General features: G+C 39.2%; 1 protein-coding gene across 1 annotated transcript in view; it reads right to left on the reverse strand.

Annotated features, from left to right (window-relative positions):
• KIF15 (kinesin family member 15) overlaps nt 1-19,680 on the reverse strand; it is a 71,471-nt gene extending 51,791 nt beyond the window's left edge. Inside the window, 5 exon segments of the mRNA XM_017876394.1 lie at nt 3,003-3,212; nt 11,430-11,609; nt 13,101-13,198; nt 17,199-17,236; nt 19,608-19,680. Coding sequence (XP_017731883.1) covers nt 3,003-3,212; nt 11,430-11,609; nt 13,101-13,198; nt 17,199-17,236; nt 19,608-19,639 — 558 coding nt within the window. The 5' untranslated portion in view covers nt 19,640-19,680.
• Nucleotides 19,681-21,971: the final 2,291 nt, after the last annotated feature.

Below are 21,971 nucleotides of genomic sequence, written 5' to 3' on the forward strand. Positions count from 1 at the left end.
AACAAAAAAGAAGTGCTGAACTATCCCCCTAACCTTTACCTATTTGATATACACTGTAATTTTAGTATTAGAAGACAAACACAGGCTGGGCACTGTGGCTCATGCTTGTCAACCCAGCATTTTGGGAGGCCGAGGCGGGCAGGTTGCTTGAGCTCAGGAGTTGGATACCAGCCCGGGCAACATGGCGAAACCCCATCTCTACAAAGAAATATAAAAAACTGCTGGGCATGGTGGCACACGCCTGTAGTCCCAGTTACTTGGGAGGCTGAGGTGGGAGGATCACTTGAGCTTGGGAGGTAGAGGTTCCAGTGAGCTGAGATTGTGCCATTGCACTCCAACCTGGGTAACAGAGTGAGACCCTGTCTCAAAAACAACAACAAAAAAAGACAAACACAAAAATCATGCAACGAAAAAAAAAAATTAATGTCACTTCATGATTGTAATAGTTTGAAACCAAGCTGTAGGTAGAGATAAAGACCAGAAAAAAATAGGGAAAAAAAGGGTAGAGTAGTGCATTAATAGGTACTTTTTTCAATCCTTTTATGCTAAAATATTTAAGGGTATAATGCCTAATAACTCACCCATACAGCCCCCAAAGCCACTGATGAACTTATTTGAGGAGAATATTCAGTTTAATTCTGTAAAGGATAATAAAAACTACTTTAAAACAGAAGCTTGGTGGGGGGAAAACGAGCTAAATATGTTACATTAGATTTTTACTGTAGGTAGCATATTTTGAAAACTCGGTCTGCAGTGGAAGCAGTATACAAAAAAGAGAAAAAGTCAAAATTATAATGCAAGATATACTGAATTCAGAGTCACTGCTGCTATCATTCAGTAAATCAGAAAGGTGGTTAGTGGCATGGTTGAGAGTACTGTAGCAGCTCGGTGTGAATCTCAGCCCTACTTTTATTAGCTGTGTGACTTCAGTTTCTTTAACTGTAAAACAGAAATAATAGCACCTACTTCTCAGAGTTATTGGAAAGGTTAAATGAATTAATATATATAAAGCATTTTAGAACAGACTTGGTATATGTCCTATTATAAGCTTATGCTTTTTTTTTCTTTTTTTTTTTGACACAGAGTCTCACTCCATCACCCAGGTTGGAGTACAGTGGCACAATCACATCTCACTGCAATCTCGACCTCCTGGGTTCAAGGGATCCTCCCACCTCATCCTCCCAAGTGCTGGGATTATAGGCATAAGCCACCATGCTCAGCCCATACGCAATATTTATTAAGCCTCATATCTCAATAGAAATATAAGTTTTAGGCTAGGCACGGTGGCTAATGCCTGTAATCCCAACACTTTGGGAGGCCAAGGAGGGGGTTATCACCTGAGGTCAGGAGTTCAAGACCAGCCTGGCCAACATGGCAAAACCCCATCTCTATTAAAAATATAAAAAATTAGCCAGGTGTGGTGCTGGGCACCTGTAATCTCAGCTACTTGGGAGGCTGAGGCAGGAGAACTGCTTGAACCCGAGAGGCGGAGGTTGCAGTGAGCCGAGATCGTGCCACTGCACTCCAGCTGGGTGACAGAGTAAGACTGTCTCAAAACAAAGAAATATGAGCTTTAGATTGCCTGAAACTGCCTCAAATGTAGGTCAGGCGACTCAAATCCTCATTTTTAATGAAAAAAGTAGATCTCTTCCCTCATTCTTTCCAATTCCTCTCCCCTCGCCCATGTATATTCTAAACTATAGAATCTAGAAATATTTTATTGACAATTCATTTTACTCCATATATACATATTGACAATACATATTACATAGAACCTCTGGTCCCACTGTTAATACCTTAGTGTAGGACTAGGTGCTTAACCTTTCACATCTGAAATATTAAACAGCGTAAGTGGTCATCTTTTTCTGTGGTCTCTCCCTTCTAAAATCTCAACAGCAGTGGGTCAGATGACTAAGTTTCTATAAAACAGGCTTTCTTCATGAATCATTTAGTTGCTCAGAAATGTTAAGTGTTTCCCAATGTTCGCAGAGTTGAGTACAAACTTGGCCTAGCACTCCTGGTCCTTGATAATCTGGGCCTGCTTGCCTCTCTAACAAACCCATCCATTGAGCCATGATGATATGCCAAATGCTACACTCATTCTGCATCCACAATAACCCTTGAGATGCCCCCCTGCCAGGCATGCATTTCCTGTTTCTCTCTCCCTATCCAAATCCTTCACAAGTCAAGAACTACTTCTTTTCCACACGTTCCGCAAGCAGTCCACATTGCACCCTTCTTCCTCTGACCCCTGTTGTCTCTTGTACCCTTATCCCCTCTGGTATGAATTAAAACATTTTTGCTACTGACAGACTTGCCCTATCCCATCTATGTTCACTGTTCCACAACAGAAATCTCTGTTTCTTTTCAATAGGAACAATTTCTTATTTCTTTGCCACCCTCAAAACACTTAGCTTGGTATGGTCATATATCAGTTAACAAAAGGGATTTTTTTTTTTTTTTTTTTGAGACAGAGTCTCCCTCTGTCACCCAGGCTGGCATGAAGTGGCGCAATCTCAGCTCACTGCAACCTCTGCTTCCCAGGTTCAAGCGATTCCCCTGCCTCAGTCTCCCAAGTAGCTGGGACTACAGGTGTGCATCACCACACCCAGCTAACTTTTATATTTTTTTAGTAGAGACGGGATTTCACCATATTGGCCAGGATGGTCTCGATCTCCTGACCTCATGATCTACCTGCTTCAGCTTCCCAAAGTGCTGGGATTACAGGTGTGAGCCACCGCACCCAGCTAACACAGGTACATTTTAAGAAATGTGCTGTTAGGAAATTTGATCGTTTTGTGGGTGTCATAGAATATACTTATGCAAACTGCGATGGTATAGCCTACAACAAACCTAAGCCATGTGGTATAGCTATTATACTCTTAAGAGACTCCCATCATAAATGCAGTTCCTCACTGACTGAGACATTGTTATGCATCACGACTATATTGACTGCTAGTAAGAACTCACACACAAGTTGAAGACCATAATTTCATTCTTACCTTCAATCTCATCCCTTCTGCATGGGTGTCTTTTTGCCTTTCAGATCCTGCTAAATCCACCAAGTTGAGTAGGGAGGTCCGTATATTCACAATCTCATTACTTTTCTCCATTGACTCTATTGTAATTGTAAAGACAGCATGAGACCTAGACGATTCTCTGTTCATTGATGTTGATGCCACACGTCTGTTCCTCCACCCTCCAGACAACACCTATGCAAAACGAAAACATATTAAAAGAAATGAGAGGACCAGTTACAGTGGCTCATGCTTGTAATCCTAGCAGTTTGGGAGGCCAAGTCTGGAGGATCACTTGTGAACAGGAATTCAAGACCAGCCTGACTAACATAGTGAAACCTCACCTCTACAAAAAATAATAATAATAATTTGCTATGTATAGTGGCAGGAACCTGTAGTCCTAGCTACTCGGGAGGTTGAGGTGGGAGGATCTCTTGAGCTCAGTAATTCAAGGCTGCAGTGAGCCATGATTGTGCCACTGCACTCCGGCCTGAGCAACAGGGCAAGATCCTATCTAAAAAAAAAAAAAAGAAAAAAAGGGGGAAAAAAAAAGGAACAAGGTAAGTACACTTAAAACGTAAAATAAGCACTTGAGAATCACTCATTTTATTATGAAAAATACTAACATACAGCTAATTACTTTCATAGGGAAAAAGAAATATATTTACACAAAGCATATTTTCTCTTTAGAAGAGGGGTTAGGAATATCTATTGCCTTCCATTGTTATCTAGCTTTTTAAGATAAATTATATTATTCCAAGTTCCAAATGGTACACAACATCCACCAAAATCAGTAGGAAATTTGTAAAGGGTGATGAGAAAGATTACTGGTCCATTAAGGAATAAACTGAAGTTATTTTCCTTTCCTTTGTGTTCCCTTTCCACGTTACGGAAAGAGAACAAACAGGAAATCAGAGTGCATAGGATCTAGAAGTGGTTTTACCACCCTTTATTTGTGTTAACCTAATGTAAGTCACAAAACCTCTCTGAACCCCTTTCTTTACCTACAAAATGAGAATGCTGGACAGGAAAAACCTGTAAATTATCTTTAAGTCCAAAGTTTTGTCAGCTCTTTTGGTCTACAAGGTATTTTTTCCCTTCTATTCCCTATGGCAAGCAGGATACATGAAAGTTCAGAATGAAGGCTCTGGAATCAGATGCATAACAGTTCAAACTATGGCTCCACTATTTACTAGGTGAGGTCTGGGGCCAGCTGAACCTTTTGAAGGCTCAGCCTTCATATTTGTAAAATGGGAATATGGGTACCTACCCCACAGAACAGAACATATAAGTTTTAGGTGCATATGAATCACCTATGGATGTTGTTAAAATTCAGATTCAGATTCAGTGTGAGGTGGGGCCTGAGATTCTGCATTTCTAACAAGTTCTCAGGTGATGCTGATGTTCTAAGGACCACAGGTTTGGTAGGAGAGTCACAGTATATATAGGGTAAAATGGGGAAATTAGCATCTTTATCTCAAAGGGCATATTGAAAATTAAGTAAAATAATGTGTATCAAAAAAGGTAGCACAGTGCTTGGCACCTTCACTCAATAAATTGTAGCTGTTGGCAGGGCGCGGTGGCTCACGCCTGTAATCCCAGCACTTTGGGAGGCCCAGGTGGGTGGATCATGACGTCAGGAGATCAAGACCTGTCTGGCTAACACGGTGAAACCCCATCTCTGCTAAAAATACAAAAAATTAGCCAGGCGTAGTGGCACGCACCTGTAGTCCTAGCTACTCGGGAAGCTGAGGCAGGAGAATCACTTGAACCCAGGAGGCGGAGGTTGCAGTGAGCAGAGATCGGGCCATTCCCCTCCAGCCTGGGCGACAGAGAGAGACTCTGTCTCATTTAAAAAAAAAAAAAATTCCTAGCTATAATAACCCTATTAATCTAAGATGGAGTCTCACTCTATTACCCAGGCTGGAGTATAGTGACGTGTTCGTGTCTCACTGAAATCTCTGCCTCCCAGGCTCAAATGATCCTCCCACCTCAGCCTCTGGAGTAGCTGGGAGTACAGGCATGCATCATCATGCCTGACTAATTTTTTTGTATTTTTAGTAGAGACGGGGTTTCACCACGTTGGCCAGGCTGGTCTTGAACTCCTGACCTCAAGTGATCCACCACCTTGGCCTCCCAAAGAGGCTGCGATTACAGGAGTGAGCCACTGCGCCCAGCTATTTGTATCTTGTATATTCCTTGGATAGTACTTTATGTTTTCTTTCTATAACATTAAATACTGTATATTACATATTAAATACATCTGATACATTCATACAGCTATAAAAAGAGAGAGAGAGAGATCCTCCAACCTGAGACAAATTCCAAAATACTATTATTTAAAAAAAGCAGCTGGGCACCGTGGCTCACACCTGTAATCCCAGCACTTTGGGAGGCCAAGGCGGGTGTATTACCTGAGGTCAGGAGTTCAGGACCAGCCTGACCAACATGGTGAAACCCTGTCTCTATGAAAAAACACAAAATTTAGCTGGGCGTGGTGGCAGACACCTGTAATCCCAGCTACTCGGAAGGCTGAGGCAGGAGACTCTCTTGAACCCAGAAGGCAGAGGTTGCAGTGAGTCAAGATTGCGCCATTGCACTCCAGCCTGGGCAACACAGTAAGACTTGGTCTCTAAAATAAAAAAGGCAAGGTATAAAAATAGCACAGTATGCTGTCACTTGTGCAACAGAAGGAGAAAAAGCAAATACAAGCATGTTTGCTTGAATACTTCTATAAAATCAAAATAAAAAACCAAAAACAAAAATACTTGGTGAATGTTCATAGACTAGGAGACTCAATGTTGTTAAGATGCCAATTCTACCAAAAATAATTGATAGATTCAACACAATCCCACTCAAAATCCCATCAGCCTATTTTGTAGAAATTGACAAACTGGTTCTATGTAAATGAAAATGCAAAGGACAATGAATAACCAAAATAACTGTTAAAAAGAAGTGTTGGAAGACTTACTCTCCCTGATCTAAAGACACTACTTAGCAACAAGTTATGTAATAATCAAGACAGTTTAGTATTGATGAAAAGAAACAGATCAACAGAACAGAATACAGTTAGATATAAACCCATATGTGTACAGTCAATTCACCAAAGGTGCAAAGGCAATGTAATGGGAAAAAGAAAGTTTTTTTCAACAAATCATGCTGCATACTGGATCAAAAACAAAAAGGCAAGAAAAGAGAAGGAAGCATTAGATGAAACAGGCAAAACACACTAAAAAAGATAGTAGAAACCAGTCTAACAATATCAACAATCATACAGTAATATAAATAAATTAGGTAAGATACTGTCATGAGCGGTTAAAAAAAAGAGCAAAGTATAGCTTTGTAGTTTACAAAAAACACTTAACATACTAAGAAACAGAAGGGGCCGGGCGCGGTGTCTCACGCCTGTAATCCGCCTGTAATCCCAGCATTTTGGGAGGCCAAGGCGGGCAGATTATGAGGTCAAGAGATGGAGACCATCCTGGCCAACATGGTGAAACCCTGTCTCTATTAAAAACATAAAAATTAAAGGGGCACACTGGCGCGCGCCTGTAGTACCAGTTACTCAGGAGGCTGAGGCAGGAAAATAGCTTGAACCCAGGAGGCGGAGGTTGCAGTGAGCCGAGATCACGCCACTGCACTCTAGCCTGGTGACAGAGCGAGACTCAAAAAAAAAAAAACAGAAAGACTGATGGAGAAACATATACCAGGCAAATGGTAATCAAAAGAATGTTGAGTGGTATGTGAACATCAAACAAAACATATTTGTAAAGCAAAATGTGTTGATAGGAAAGTGTAGGGTCAATAAGGAATTATAGATGAAAATAAAAGGAAGATATATACTAATTCTACACTTGTATATACACCGAACAAAAGAGTCCATAGCAGGTCCTCCATTTCATTCAATGTTATTTTGTTGTGAAGTTGAGGAAAAAAAATGATTTCCAGCCAGGGCGACTGTCTGTGTAAAGTTTACGGTTCTCCTCTTGTCTGCATGGGCTTTCTCTAGGTACTCTCGTTTCCTCCTACGTTCCAAAGATGTGCATGGTAAGATAACTGGCACATCCAAATGATCCCAGTCTGACTGACTGGATGTATGTGCCTGCAATAGAATGGTGTCCTGTCTTGGTTGGTTCCTGCCACATGTAAACCTGAACAGGAATAAGCATGGTAGAAAATGAATTAATACAAATATTGCCAAATAAAAATTCATAAAGTGGCCAGGTGTGGTGGCTCATGCCTGTAAACTGAGCACTTTGGGAGGCTGAGGAGGGCAGATCACCTGAGGTCAGGAGTTCAAGATCAGTCCGGCCAACATGACGAAACCCCATCTCTAATAAAAATACAAAAAATTAGCCAGGTGTGGTGGCACATGCCTGTAGTCCTAGCTACTCAGGAGGCTGAGGCACAAGAATCATTTGAACCCAGGAGGCAGAGGTTGGAGTGAGCCGAGATCGCACCACTACACTCTAGCCTTGGAGACAGAGTGAGACTGTCTCAAAAAAAAAAAAAAAAAAAAAAATTTCATCAAGTATATGATACTCATACAAATACAGGACAATAAACAATGCAGTATGAAAGTACTCAGTGAGCCCACCATATTTGTTATCGCTTGTTTCTGAACTGTATGGTGGTAGGAAGTGCTCCTGACAATTTCTACTTTGTAAACATTTATTCCCGATTTAACCCAACACCATGACTGCCATCACTCACTTATCCACCAAACCTGGGTAAATAATTATCTTAGTTGTTTTTATCATCTTTTTTAAATAAACGTATAGTTCACATTTATTTTAATGTTTAATATTAGAAGTGTGTTGGGTCCTTATTGAGAAGTTTAGTGATGCTTTTATGACTAGAAATATGCAGTAGGAACTTAACTCTTCTTTGTATCAACTAGTCTGTAGTAAAATTGGTTTTATTATACATTGTTTCACTTAAGGTCAGTTTCCAAGAACCTATCAGGATGTTAAGTGAGGACTTGTGTTTCCATATGTGAATGTATATATATATATACATACAGAAAAAAATCACAATGAAACTGAAAAACCAACACCTTAGTGGGAAATCAGTGCATCTCTCTGAAGTATCAATAGATTACAGGGACAAGAAAACTCGCAAAAATATAAAACCTTGTACCAAGGATACATATTCTTCTTAAGCACACATGGCACACTTGAAAAACATTGTTATAAATCCATAAATTATGTCTCAAAAAAATCTCAAAGACTAGATGTCACATAAGACCACATTCTCTGATCCCAGTGCAATTGAGAATCAACATAAGAAATAAGTTAGAAATCCCACAAACTTTGGAATTTAAAATCACATTTCTAAGTAATTAATGAGTCAAAAAAATTATAGAAAAATATTTGGATCTACATGATAATTAAAATATTAAAACTTGTGTGAAGTTAAAGAAGTATTAAGTAAAAATTTATAGCATTAAATACTTATATCACAAAAGAAATGCCAACACGAGTAAACATCCAGCTTAAGAAGCTGAAAAAGAACAGCAAGATAAACCCAGGAGAAACTAAAAACAAAGAAAATATTAAAGAGCAAGTCCATATAAACAATAAAACCATGTAAAAGCAAACAAAATGGCAGTTATGGCAAAGATTGTAAAAATGTGAATACTAGGAACAACTTTATGCCAATATACTTGAAAACTAAGAGGAAATTGAAATTTTTCTAAGAATACATAACTTACTAACACTGACCCAAGAAGAAATAAAATGGCTGCATGACTCTATTAAAATAATTTTTTTTGTAGTTAAAAATCTTCTTGCAAGACCCAGATAATTTTGCAGATGAGTTCTACTATATATTCTAAGAATAAGTCATCCCAGGCATAAATACTTTCAGAAAACAAGTAACGTTGCTAAATAAAACAAGACAAAGAGAATAGGGCCGGGTGCAGTGTCTCAGCCTATAGTGGGAGGCTGAGGCAGGTAAAATGCTTGAGCCCAGGAGTTCAAGACTGGCCTGGACAACATGGCTAAACTTCATCTCTACAAAAAAATTCAAAACTCAGCCAAACATAATGCTGTGCACTTGTAGTCTCAGCTACTAGGGAGGCTGAGGTGGGAGGATCTGTTAGGCCCAGGAGGTCAAGGCTGCAGTGAGCCATGATTGTTTGTGTCACTTGTACTCCGGCCTGGGTGACAGAGCGGGACCCTGTCTCAAAAAAAACAAAAACAAAAACAAAAACGGAATAGGACAAAGGAAATTACAGATTGATCTCAATTTTTTAAATTGATGAAAAATACTAAACAAAATATTAGCAAATCTTAATCTAGTACTTTATCAAGTTAACATGTTAAAGAAGAAAAAACACAAGATTATCTCAACAATAGTGGAAAAAGCATGAAACAAAACTTTAACACACATTGTTTATTTTTTAAGATAGTTAGCAAGGTGACTAATTATAAAAGCATCTTATAAAAATCAACTGCATTTTGGCCAGGCACGGTGGCTCACGCCTGTAATCCCAGCACTTTGAGAGGCTAAGGCGGGTGGATCATGAGGTCAGGAAATCGAGACCATCCTGGCTAAAACGGTGAAACCCCGTCTCTACTAAAAAAAAAACAAAAAAACAAAAAAATTAGCCGGGCGTAATGGCAGGCACCTGTAGTCCCAGCTACTCGCGAGGCTGAGGCAGGAGAATGGCATGAACCCGGGAGGCAGAGCTTTCAGTGAGCCAAGATCGCACTACTGCATGCCAGCCTGGGCAACAGAGTGAGATTCCGTCTCAAAAAAAAGAAAAAAAGAAAAATTCAACTGCACTTCTATACACACCAAACAGTAAATATAATTTTAAAAAGAGACTATGTGCTGGGCGCAGTAGCTCATGTCTGTAATCCTAGCACTTTGGGAGGCCAAGGCGGGTGGATTGCCTGAGTTCAGGAGTTCAAGATCAGCCTGGGCAACATGGTGAAACTCTGTCTCTCCTAAAACACAAAAAATTAGCCAGGCATGGTAGTGTGCACCTGTAGTCTCAGCTACTTGGGAGGCTAAGGCACGAGAATTGCTTGAACCTAGGAGACAAGAGGTTGCAGTGAGCTGAGATCACGCCACTGCACTCCAGCCTGGGCGACACAGCAAGATTCTGTCTCCAAAAACAATAAATAAATAAAAAATAAATAAAAATGAAAATAAAAGAGATTATTAGAGCAACTAAAAACATAAGGTATACTGGAATAAAGTTAACAAAAAGTATGTATGACTTTTATGATGAAAATTATTAAAATTATATTGCAAGACATTAAAGATCTAAATAAAAGAGGAGACATATCATGTTAATATATGGACTGAATATTGTAAAACATTGTAAAAAAAATGTTAATTCCTCTAAACTGGTCTATAACTGCAATGTAATTCCAATAAAAAACCCAACACAATTTCTTGAGTATGTATGTATACACACATTCGGTCACAAGTAGAACCTGTCTCTTGCTTGGGGGAGTCTCAATTTAAACAGCTGGAATCAAGAGGCTTGTTGAAGATAAAAGAATAAATTATGAAATATCATACAGCAGTGAAAATAAATGAAATGCAACATAGATTTCATAAACCATGTTGAGTTTTTAAAGTCATAGAGAGCTAAATATGTGTTTTTTCAAACTCAAAAAGAGGCAAAACCACATATATATGTGATTTAAAAGTGGAAGAAAATGATAATGACATTCAACTTAGTGCTTAATTTTGGAGAGGAGCCAGGGATATGGGATAGGGAGGACAGGTATCCTATTTACCTATTTATAGTATATTTAAAAAACCAAATATCACCAGTAAATAGGATAGTACTGGTGATACTAGGGTCTTTAAATTGTCTAAAAGCCTCCTGAATGTTCACTTTAACATTATGCTTGGTAACTTAATGTGTGTGGCAATATTTTACATGTGTCAAATGTTACATAATAAAAACACTTTCAAATCATTGGACCAGATCAGATTTCATAAAAACTTATCTAGAATATTTTGTAAATTCCTGTCAAGAGGTTTGCTTGTCCTGAGCTGAATGCTCAAGATAAGTTAGCTTTTGACACCTAACAAGCAAGCAACATAGAAAAGAACAGCCAGCTGGTTTAAAGGCCAGAGTTCCCAAAAGCCCCTCAAACAGGCATCTCCCAGGAGGAACCACTAAAGACATATGGACAAATAAGAAACTGATTATACAATGTATCATCTTATTTCTGTTTAAATTGCCCTTTCCAGGTTGCCATTTTGAAAGACTCTTAGAATAGAATAAAATACTGCCATATTATTTTATCTTTACTTCTCATGAACATTCTGTATTATGCCTTTATGACATATTTTTGGCACCTCAATTCTTACTTTTTTGAGATTGGGGTGCTTTCACAGCAGGTTTGTTGCCTAAGCACCAAATAAGTGCTCATTGCAGGGTACCTGATAGGCTTCAGCAGCTGAGGTTACCACCTGCTCCACTGCACCAACAACAAAGACTCCCTTCTTGATATGCTCCCTTAAGTACAGTCCAGCCGATGCAGAGTCCAATAGGTCATATATCTGCTCATTGTAGATTTCAATAAAGGAACACTTACAAAGGAAACTCTTCCCAGCTCCAGCCTGTAAAAAAGAAGCCTCGTTTAGATACATTATTTTCATGTGTTCATACCCAGTTTTCATAAGCATTAATTTTGCACTTGCTTCACAAGATATAAATCTCCTATGCTATTATCCTTTAATACAATATAAGATACCTAAAAGTAAAAAAATCTAGATAACTAGTTTTTTGTTTTGTTTTGTTTTGTTTCGTTTTGTTTTGTTTTGAGATGGAGTCTCACTCTGTCGCCCAGGCTGGAGTGTGGTGGCACGATCTGGGCTCACTGCAAGCTCTGCCTCCTGGGTTTGTGCCATTCTCCTGCCTCAACCTCCCGAGTAGCTGGGACTACAGGTGCCCGCCACCATGCCTGGCTAATTTTTTGTATTTGTAGTAGAGATGGGGTTTCACTGTGTTAGCCAGGATGGTCTCGATCTCCTGACCTCGTGATTCACCTCAGCCTCCCAAAGTGCTGGGATTACCGGCGTGAGCCACCGCGCCCGGCCGATAACTAGTTTTAACACATGATTATATTTTAGAGCTGCATCAAAGTGTGGTCCCAGGCACCCTAGAGGCCTCCACAGGTGCCTGGGAGCTAATACAGGGAGAGGAGAATTGAGCAGTCCAGTTGGGAAATTCCATTTTTGTCTGTCTTACATATTTGATGTCCTCATGAAGTTTTATTCGAAACAAGTGTTATGTTCTTCAAACGATTGAAAATAATTTATTTTAAAAGACTTTATAGGATTTTTAACCATAGAAATGCATGGTACTAAATTATTTCACTGCCACACAATTTGTGTGTCTAACTTCAGTGTTACAGATAGGTGATTTCTGCAAAGGAGTAAATAGTAAACCAATGTTATATATAAGATTCTTTGGTACACAAGTAATGGAACATAAAACACAAATGGTTCTAAGCCCCGACTTCCCCAAGCTAAATCTGCACAATTGTGAGAAGGCCCAACCTGGGAGCCAATGCAGGAGGAAAGACCATATCCCCACGGTGATGGAGCCATACCACATGTGGAGCACAAAGACCATGGGAAGGCAGTAGCAGGTGCTACAAAGATGGTGAGGATGAGTTCATCACTGCTGGATGCCATGAGGATTTAGGGACACCTGCAGTCACCTGTGAGCCTAAGTACAGGTAGATGATTAGGCTTAGTGTATTAATGTATCTGTTTTCCTCAGTTGAGATTTTATTTACAGTTTCTCTCTTGCAAAATATTTTTTCTGAGAGCCCCAGAAGCATTATTTTCCTTTCTTGTAAACTAGCAATTTGGGATAAAGGATAATGCATGTTTTATAAACCAAAAACTCAATTGAGATAAAACAACTCAGAATCCTTAATATTATCCTCAGAATTGAAAGATTTTTTTATACCACACTAGTCTATCCACATTGTAGAGTAGTACCATTCATGCTTCACCATGTATCATGAGCTAATTATCAGGAGCTACCTATTCAAAATTGGACATTTCATAGAACCACTTTATTTTTACATTAAGTTTTACCTTTTCTTTTTCACGATCAATTAAGGAAAACAAATATTCAAAACTTCGTGGGATTACTCCTCTCAGGTTATGAGAAAAATTATCAGATTCAGATGGTCCTAAAAAAGTGAAAAAAATAAACACTGGATTTTTATTCTATTCCAAAAGTCTTTCAAAATGGCAATTTATATAGAAATAAGATGATTATACTGTATAATGATTTTCCTACTTGTGCTCCAAGCAAGTTAAATTTAGGTCTGTGAGAGGAATTGAAATTTTTCCAACTGCCAGGTACCAAAATCTGCAGGAATATCAAATAATTGTACTTTATTGCAGCACATTTGGTCTCATAGACTGACCTGTGGTCCAGGCCTTGGCCCCATACCTTGTGACCATAGGCTAATTACTAAATCCCTCTTAAGCTGCAGAGTTCTCAGTTATAAAATGGGGATAATAATGGTACTAAATACCACATAGGGTTATTGGAAAGAATTAACTGAGAGTGTAAAGGCAAAGCACTGAGAGCCATGTTAGTGCTTTAAACACATTAAGTACTAAAAATCAGGGTTAGCTAGTTGATTTTTTTTAAATTAGGCAATAAAAGCCAAGCTGGTAAGAAAAGTACTGTAAGAATATCTTACAAGATTTCCATGCAGACAGAAAAATGCAGAGTCTCTATTTTGTTACACTGGGAAAAGGAAGAGATATCAGTGTATATGTAAATAGCAGGATTCTAAGGAATTCTAATTCAAGTTATAGCAATATTTCCCAGAAAAAATATATATAGCTAGAAAAGATCTAGATCTATTTAACAATCAAAATATTGGTGAAGTATGCCTTAGAGACCAAAGGAACTAACAAAATGCTGATATGCAGAAGAAAAATAAAGAATAAATTTTAAAATATAATAGTTGTCTTTGCTAGAAGGCCTTGCACCACACCTGGAATATTTTAAATGGTCCTTGTAACTCGTAGCTTAAGAAACACATAACAGAGGTAGAAAAATGCAAGTAAATGAATAAAGAGAATATTAGAACATGCAGATAATTTTACACCATTTTCCTGTTGGAGAATATATTATACAAAGATCAATTTGATATAGTATGTTTGGTCCCAATTCTCATGTTGAAATTTGATCCCCACTGTTGGAGGTGTGGCCTGCTGGGACATTTTTGGGTCATGGAGTGTGGGCGGCACAACCACTCATGAAAGGCTTGGTGCCATTCTCATGGGAGTGAGTTCTCTTATTTCCCAAGAGAACTAGTTGTTGGAGAGAGCCTGGCACCTCCTCATCTCTCTCTCTCTTTGTCTCTCTCCGTCTCTCTCACTTTACTCTCTCTCTCTCTCTCACTTTCCTCTCTCACCATGTAATCCCTGCATGCCCATTCCCCTTTGTCTTCTGCCATTAGTTGAAGCAGCATGAGGCCCTCACCAGAAGCCGAGCAGATGCTGGTGCCACGCTTCCTCTATGATCTGCAGAACTGTGAGCCAAGTAAACCTCTTTTCTTTATAAATTACCCAGCCTCAGGTATTCCTTTACAGCAACACAAATAGACTAAGACAAAGATTCAACAAATCTTTAATTACCTTCATCATCTCTTGCCTGACCCACTGCAGTATCTCCTAATCCTGCTCTATCCCCTAATAGTCTTTTTTTTTTTTTTTGAGACGGAGTCTCGCTCTGTCGCCCAGGCTGGAGTGCAGTGGCCGGATCTCAGCTCACTGCAAGCTCCGCCTCCTGGGTTTACGCCATTCTCCTGCCTCAGCCTCCCGAGTAGCTGGGACTACAGGCGCCCGCCACCTCGCCCGGCTAGTTTTTTGTATTTTTTAGTAGAGACGGGGTTTCACCGTGTTAGCCAGGATGGTCTCAATCTCCTGACCTTGTGATCCGCCCGTCTCCCCCTCCCAGAGTGCTGGGATTACAGGCTTGAGCCACCGCGCCCGGCCTCCCCTAATAGTCTTTATTCCATTTAGCTGCCTGAGTAATCCTTTTAATTATATATCAGATCATGTACTTCCTATTTGTTTGTTTATTTTAAAAAAGAACTCTTCCAATAATGTCACATCATATTCAAAACAAAATACAAAATCCTCACCAGGGCCTATATGACCTGGCCCTAGGGTATAGCTCCGACTTCCCACGCTACCAGCCCCTTATCCTGGAAAACTCCACTCTCAATGGGTCTTCTGCTGTTCTTCAAACATTCTTGAGTGTGCACCCACCTCAGGGCCTGTGCAACTGCTGTTCCTCTGCCTGTAAGATTATTCTCTTGGACAGTCTCATTGTTCACTCTCATTTCACTTAGTAACTCCAAAGGTGACCTCCTGAGAGATCTTTCCTGACCCACCATCTAAAATAGCACCCTCTACTTTTTTCCATCCCTTTACATGGCTTTATTTTAATTCATAGCACTTATTACCTCTGGCATAATTTCTACAGGTGTATTTGCTTTTAATTGTGTATTCCCCCTGCCTGAAAATCAGAAGGTCCACAAGAGCCAGGACACTGCCTTGTATTCAAGTAAACCAACAGTGTCTTCAAGAGTGCCAGGCATACTGTAAGTACAAGTATTCAATTATTTGTTGTTGTTGTTGTTGTTGTTGTTATAACCTCAGAGAGAGAGGAAGACCTTTCTTACTACAACTCACAATTCAGAAGCCATTAAAGAAGAAAAAGAAGCCGGGTGCAGTGGCTTCTGCCTGTAATCCCAGCACTTTGGGAGGCTGAGGCAGGTGGAGCACTTGAAGCCGGAAGTTGGAGACCAGCCTGGCCAACATGGTGAGACCCCCATCTCTACTAAATATACAAAAATTAGCCAGGTGTGGTGGCACATGCCTGTAATCCCAGCTACTTGGGAAGCTGAGGCTGGAGAATTGCCTTGAACCCAGGAGGTGGAGGTTGCAGTGAGCCAAGATTGAACCATTGTACTCTAGCCTCAGCGACAGGGGGAAGGCTCCGTCTCAAAAAAATTAAAAAAAGAAGAAGAAAAAGAAAAGAAAAAAATTCAGCCATGTAAAATAAAACTTTAGCATAGAAAAAAAAACCTCAAGTAAGTCAAAAGACAAATGAAAAACCTAGAGAAAAATCTGGAATCCATATCATAGACAAAAGGCTAACTTCTCTGTTTTATAAGGAATATCCACAAATGAGTAAGAAAAAGTCAAGCTAATTTTTTAAATGGGAGAAAAAAGCTTGAATGGGCATTTCAACAGAGGGGCTATTGATATATCGGGTAAACATATAAAAGGTATTCAGTTGTCAACAGAAATAAACACACAATAAGATAATACTGTACATACTTAAGAATGGCTAAAATTTTTTAAATTGACAATTTCAAGTACATATAAGGAAGTGGAGCAACTGGAACTTCCATATACTACTGAGATAATCACTTTGGGAAACTGTTGGGCAGAATTACTAAAGCTAAATATACATATATACTATGATCCAGCAATTTCCCTGGATACATATCCAACACAAATTATTTCAAAAGACACAAGAAAAGATGTTCACAGCAACATTATTCATATGGTTGAAAAGTTGAAATAATCCAAATGTCTACCAACAGTAGACTGGAAAATGTGTAGTATATTCATACAATAATATATTATACAGTAATGGAAATAAACTACTACTACTTGCAACAACATCAGTGAATCACAGAAACTTAACACTAAAAGACCAAAAACAAAAGATACACAATAAAATATTATTTGTAGAGGATCAAAAACAAGCAATATTAATGATGACAGAAATCAGAGTAATAGGCATTCCAGGGGACAGGGTTTGGTAGTTACTGACCAGGAAGGAATCTTGATCTGGTTAGTAGTTACACAGGTGTAGAAACATATACAAATTCATTAAATCCTACTGAAAACCTGTTTATTCAGCACCACTCTGTGCCAGGCATTGAGCTGGAAACATAGCTGCAAACATGATTAACACATGGACTTTGCTAGCAAAAAACTCACAACTTGGCAGAAGCCTAGGGAATCTCCTTAATTTCAAGAGATCAACATCATATATAGAAATTATGCCTTTCCCCAAAATGTTGTAGGTTACTGTTATCACAGAAAGGGTAGATTAAGCCAACAAAAGTTAATCTTTAATTTACTTACCCATCATAGTAAATGTCTTCCCTGAGCCAGTCTGTCCACTGTAAAAAATAATGTTTTACATGTTATTTTTACACATAAAATTAAAAGACTACTCCTATTATAATACTAGTGTATAAGTTTTCTCCACAAAAAGTGAGCTTATTTTCTTTCCATTTTAAATTCTATTAGATAAAAAGTGAATGATCCGCCTCTTTTCTCTCCAATCTCCCTACAAAGAGCTAACCACTATTAATTGGCAAATGCTTCTGTATTACACAAACATAGCCATCAGAGTTTTCATTTAATCTTTATTTACAAATATTGAGATGATGCTCTTCATACTGCTTGGCAACCTGTTTTTCCCTTAATTTTACTTCAGATATCTTTCTAGGTCAGCAATAGAGGTCTGCCTCATTATTTTTAATAGCTACACCGTATTCCACGGGTTTGGGATCGTGGAGCATCTTGCAGCACCATAATTTATTTAACCAGAATCAAATGAACTTTTGTTTCCAATTTTTGCTATGCTAAGTAATACAGCATTTCCTTTCCTAAATTCTTTGTCTTTAAAAGATACTAAAATCTCTTCATTTAAATATAAAGCAATAAAAAAATTCTTATGCTATAGGTTTTTCTGCAATGTCATCTCTCCTGTTATCCCACTTAACAGAAACAAGAGTAACAAACAACTAAAAGTAAAAAAGTTGAAGCCAGGCAGTTCCAGCTACTGAGGAGGCTAAAGCAGGAAGATGGCTTGAGCCTAGGAGTTCCAGGCTGTGGTGCACTAGAATCACAGCTGTGGATAGCCACTGCACTCCAGGACTGGGCAACATAACAAGACCCTATCTTAAAAAAAAATAAAATAAAAAGTTGTATTTTAAAGAAGTCAATCAGGATATCAAAAGACTTTAGCTTAGATTCACAGCAAAAATAGAAAATTTTGAATTTACTTTTTCATTAAATGCCCCCCAAAACTAGAAAACAGTATGCTATAGTTTTTTACCCCCTTCTTCTGGAAGAAGAGGAATAAAGTTCTTTAGTAACTCAGAATGAGAAATGGGTATTACTGAGTCTCCTACAAATAGGGTAATCCTACAGATTATTGTCCAAACAGGCACTTGAGAGTGAAGAGGACACTATTAATAATACTTGACAATTGGTATTGTCCTCAGTAAACCAGACAGTATACCCACCCCGCCATGTATTACCTAGCTCTGTCTACTGAAAAGGCCTAGAAGCAACAAACCAAACACACCTAGCAACCAGATCTTGGTTGCTAAATACCATGCTCCAATTAAAGGAATTAGGGTTCATTGGTGAAATAGCTGATTCTAGGCATAGGTCAAGGAAAACACAAGATGAGCCCAGAGCATCTTGTAGCATCACAAAGTAAGAAGGGGCTCAGAAAACAAAAGCGTGAGCTATAGCAAAGGGACACAAAAACCAACCTCAAGGAGGGCACACTGGGCAAAGCTGGAACAACAGAAACAACAAGGTAAATAATTTTTAGTATTGGATTATAACCTAAAGAATAAAATAAATGTACATCCATAACATATAAATAATTGAATAAATAAATGTGGAAAACAGACAAATCTTTTTTGTTTTGTTTTGTTTTGTTTTGTTTGAGACAGAGTCACACCCGGTTACCCAGGCTGGAGTGCAGTGGTGCAATCTCGGCTCACTGCAACCTCCGCCTCCCGGGTTCAAGTGATTCCTGCCTCAGCCTCCCGAGTAGCTGGGACTACAGGTGAGCACTACCACACCCAGCTATTTTTTTTTTTTTTTTTTTTTTTTTGTTTTTAGTAGAGACGGGGTCTCACCATGTTGGCCTGGCTGGTCTTGAACTCCTGAACTCCAGTAACCCACCCACCTCAGCCTCCCAAAGTGCTAGGATTACAGGCATGAGCCACCACGCCTGGCTGGACAAACCTTTCTTACAAAAAAATGTGTTATATGTAGTTAGACAGATACTCTGCTCTACACAACCCCTCTACCTTCGAGTGTAATCCCTGCTACCTTGATAGCCAGGCAGGGCCAATCTAATCATATGAGTCCCCAAAATCAGAAAACCGATTTTAGCTGCTGTCAGAGGGAGGTGTGACTAAGGAAGAAGAGTCAAAGAGTTACATGTTGTTGGTTTTGAAGATAAAGGGGGTTGTAAGCTAAGTAATGTGGGTGGCCTCTAGAAGCTGAAAAAGGCAAAGAAACAATTTTCCAGAAAGGAACACAGCTGCCAAAAGAATTGCATCCCTGCTGACGCCTTGATTTTAGCCCATGAGAGACCCGAGTTGAACTTTTCACTTACAGAACTCTAAGATAATACATTTGTGTTGTTTTAAGCCACTAAGTTTGTGGTAATTTGTTACAACAGCAACAGGAAAATAATACAAGCATGTAGTATGTATAAGGACACAGACAACAACTTACTATGCAAAGATGGTACCGTTATAACCGCTCATGCAAGACTCCACAATGCTTTTAGCCACAGTTGAGAATACAGACTCCTACAAACGTAACCAAACGTGTTTAACATTTCATAAAAATGAAAACATTTTTCCTAAATTACATTCTACAATGTAACAGCAAAAACTGCTTAGTAATAACATGGCTAACATCCATTACAGAAAAAAGGCTAAACTATCTAAGATGATAAAACTTTAAACATAATTACATCTATTAATCTCCTATACAACTATAGATTTAAAGCACACAACTCAACTTTATACAGAATTTTGTACAGCATATTGCATCTAGTTATTGTACTGGTACTAGCATAAAAAAATGGGTGTATATCTTCTTCAGTGATTTTTCTCGTAAGTTTGCATTGAACAGTCAATACCTCCATTTTATTTTCATTTTTACCTATAAGTAGATGCAGTCTTATTAAGAATGTAAGAACTCCCAAATCTACAGTTTATTTTTATTTATTTATTTATTTTTGAGATGGAGTCTCGCTCTGTCACCTTTAGGGCAATGGCGCAATCTCAGCTCACTGAAACTTCCACCTTCCAGGTTCAAGCGATTCCCCTGCCTCAGCCTCCTGAGTAGCTAGGACTACAGGTGCGCGCAACCATGCCTGGCTAATTTTTGTATTTTTAGTAGAAATGGGGTTTCACCACGTTGATCAGGCTAGTCTCAAACTCCTGACCTCGTGATCCACCTTGTGAGGTGGACCTCACCTCCACCTCCCAAAGTGCTGGGACTATAGGCATGAGCCACTGCACAAGGCCCTCATTTTATATATCTCTTGGCCAGCTATGCTCCACATAAAAGAAGATCCAAAGACCTAAATGTCGGCCCAAAAACATCTATATGTATAAGGGAATACTGCAGATCGGTGATGGGCTGCGTGCAGTGGCTCACACCTGCAATCCTAGCACTTTGGGAGGCCAAGATGGGAGGACTGCTTGAGGCCATAAGATTGAGACCAGCCTGGGGAACATAGCAAGACTCCATCTCTACAAAAAATTTAAAATGTAGCTGGGCATAACTGAGATTTATCCTGGAATGAAAAAAAAATTAGCCAAGCATAGTGACACATGCCTATAATCACAGCTACTCGGGAGGCTAAGCAGGAGGATCACTTGTGCACTCCACCCTTGGCAACAAAGCAAGACCCCATCTCTTAAAAAAAAAAAAAATCTGTGATGTTCAGTATAGTAGCCGTTAGTTATATGTAGGTATTTAGATTTAAATTAAGTAAACAAAACTTAAAAGTCAGTTCCTCATACATACTAGCCATATTAAAAGTGCTCAGGAGCCACATGTGGCTAGTGCATCTGACGCACTGAATTTTAAATTGGATTTAATTAATTTAAACTTATATAGTCACATTTGGCTAGAGGCCATTGTAACAAACAGCACAGATACAGGACATTTCCATCACTGCAGAAAGTTCCATTGGATAGCACTAACTAGGTCTTAATTAAGTTGACGTTAATTAGAAAAGCACTTGTTGACATCATGGTAACCCTAAATCCTTAGATTAGGCAGTTCAACGATACTTCTCAATCATCCACTGACTCCAAAAAGTGCATCTTCACTAACCTCCAGTGCCTCAGATGCACGAGCAACACTTTTAATATGACTAGTGTGTATGAGGAACTGACTTTCAAGTTTCATTTAATTAATTTAAATCTAAATAGCCACATACAACTAATGGCTACTACACTGAACATCACAGATCTTTTTTTTTTAAGAGACAGAGTCTTGCTCTGTTGCCGAGGATGGAGTGCAGTGGCACCATCATAGCTCGCTGTAGCCTCAAACTCCTGGGCTCAAGTGATCCTCCTGCCTTAGCCTCCCGAATAGCTGGGTTTACAGGCATGTGACACTATTCCCAATAATTTCCTATCACTTGGGTAAAAAAAAAAAAAAAAAAAAGAGGTTTTGTCATTCTGCTACAAGTTTGATGAAAAAAGGAGAAAATATTTAATAAATTAGATTTAAAATATTTATGAAGGCGGGGCGCGGTGGCTCAAGCATGTAATCCAGACTTTGGGAGTGCCGAGATGGGTGGGATAGAGGTCAGGAGATTGAGCCCCTGGCTAACATGGTGAACCCCCCCCCCATTCTCTAAAAAATAAAAAATTAGCCGCGGTGACGTGGGGGCCTGTAGTCCGCTACTCGCTGAGGTTGAGGGCCAGCGAGAATGGCGTAAGCCGGGAGGCGGAGCTTGCAGGAGCTGAGATCCGCACTGCATCCAGCCTGGCGACAGGCCAGCTCTTTCTCAAAAAAAAAAAAAAAAAGGATTAGTTGAGTCTTCCTTGAGAAGATGAAATTAAAGAACCA

This window comes from Rhinopithecus bieti, unplaced genomic scaffold, assembly GCF_001698545.2.
Source record: "Rhinopithecus bieti isolate Rb0 unplaced genomic scaffold, ASM169854v2 scaffold_9581, whole genome shotgun sequence".
Lineage (NCBI taxonomy): Eukaryota > Metazoa > Chordata > Mammalia > Primates > Cercopithecidae > Rhinopithecus > Rhinopithecus bieti.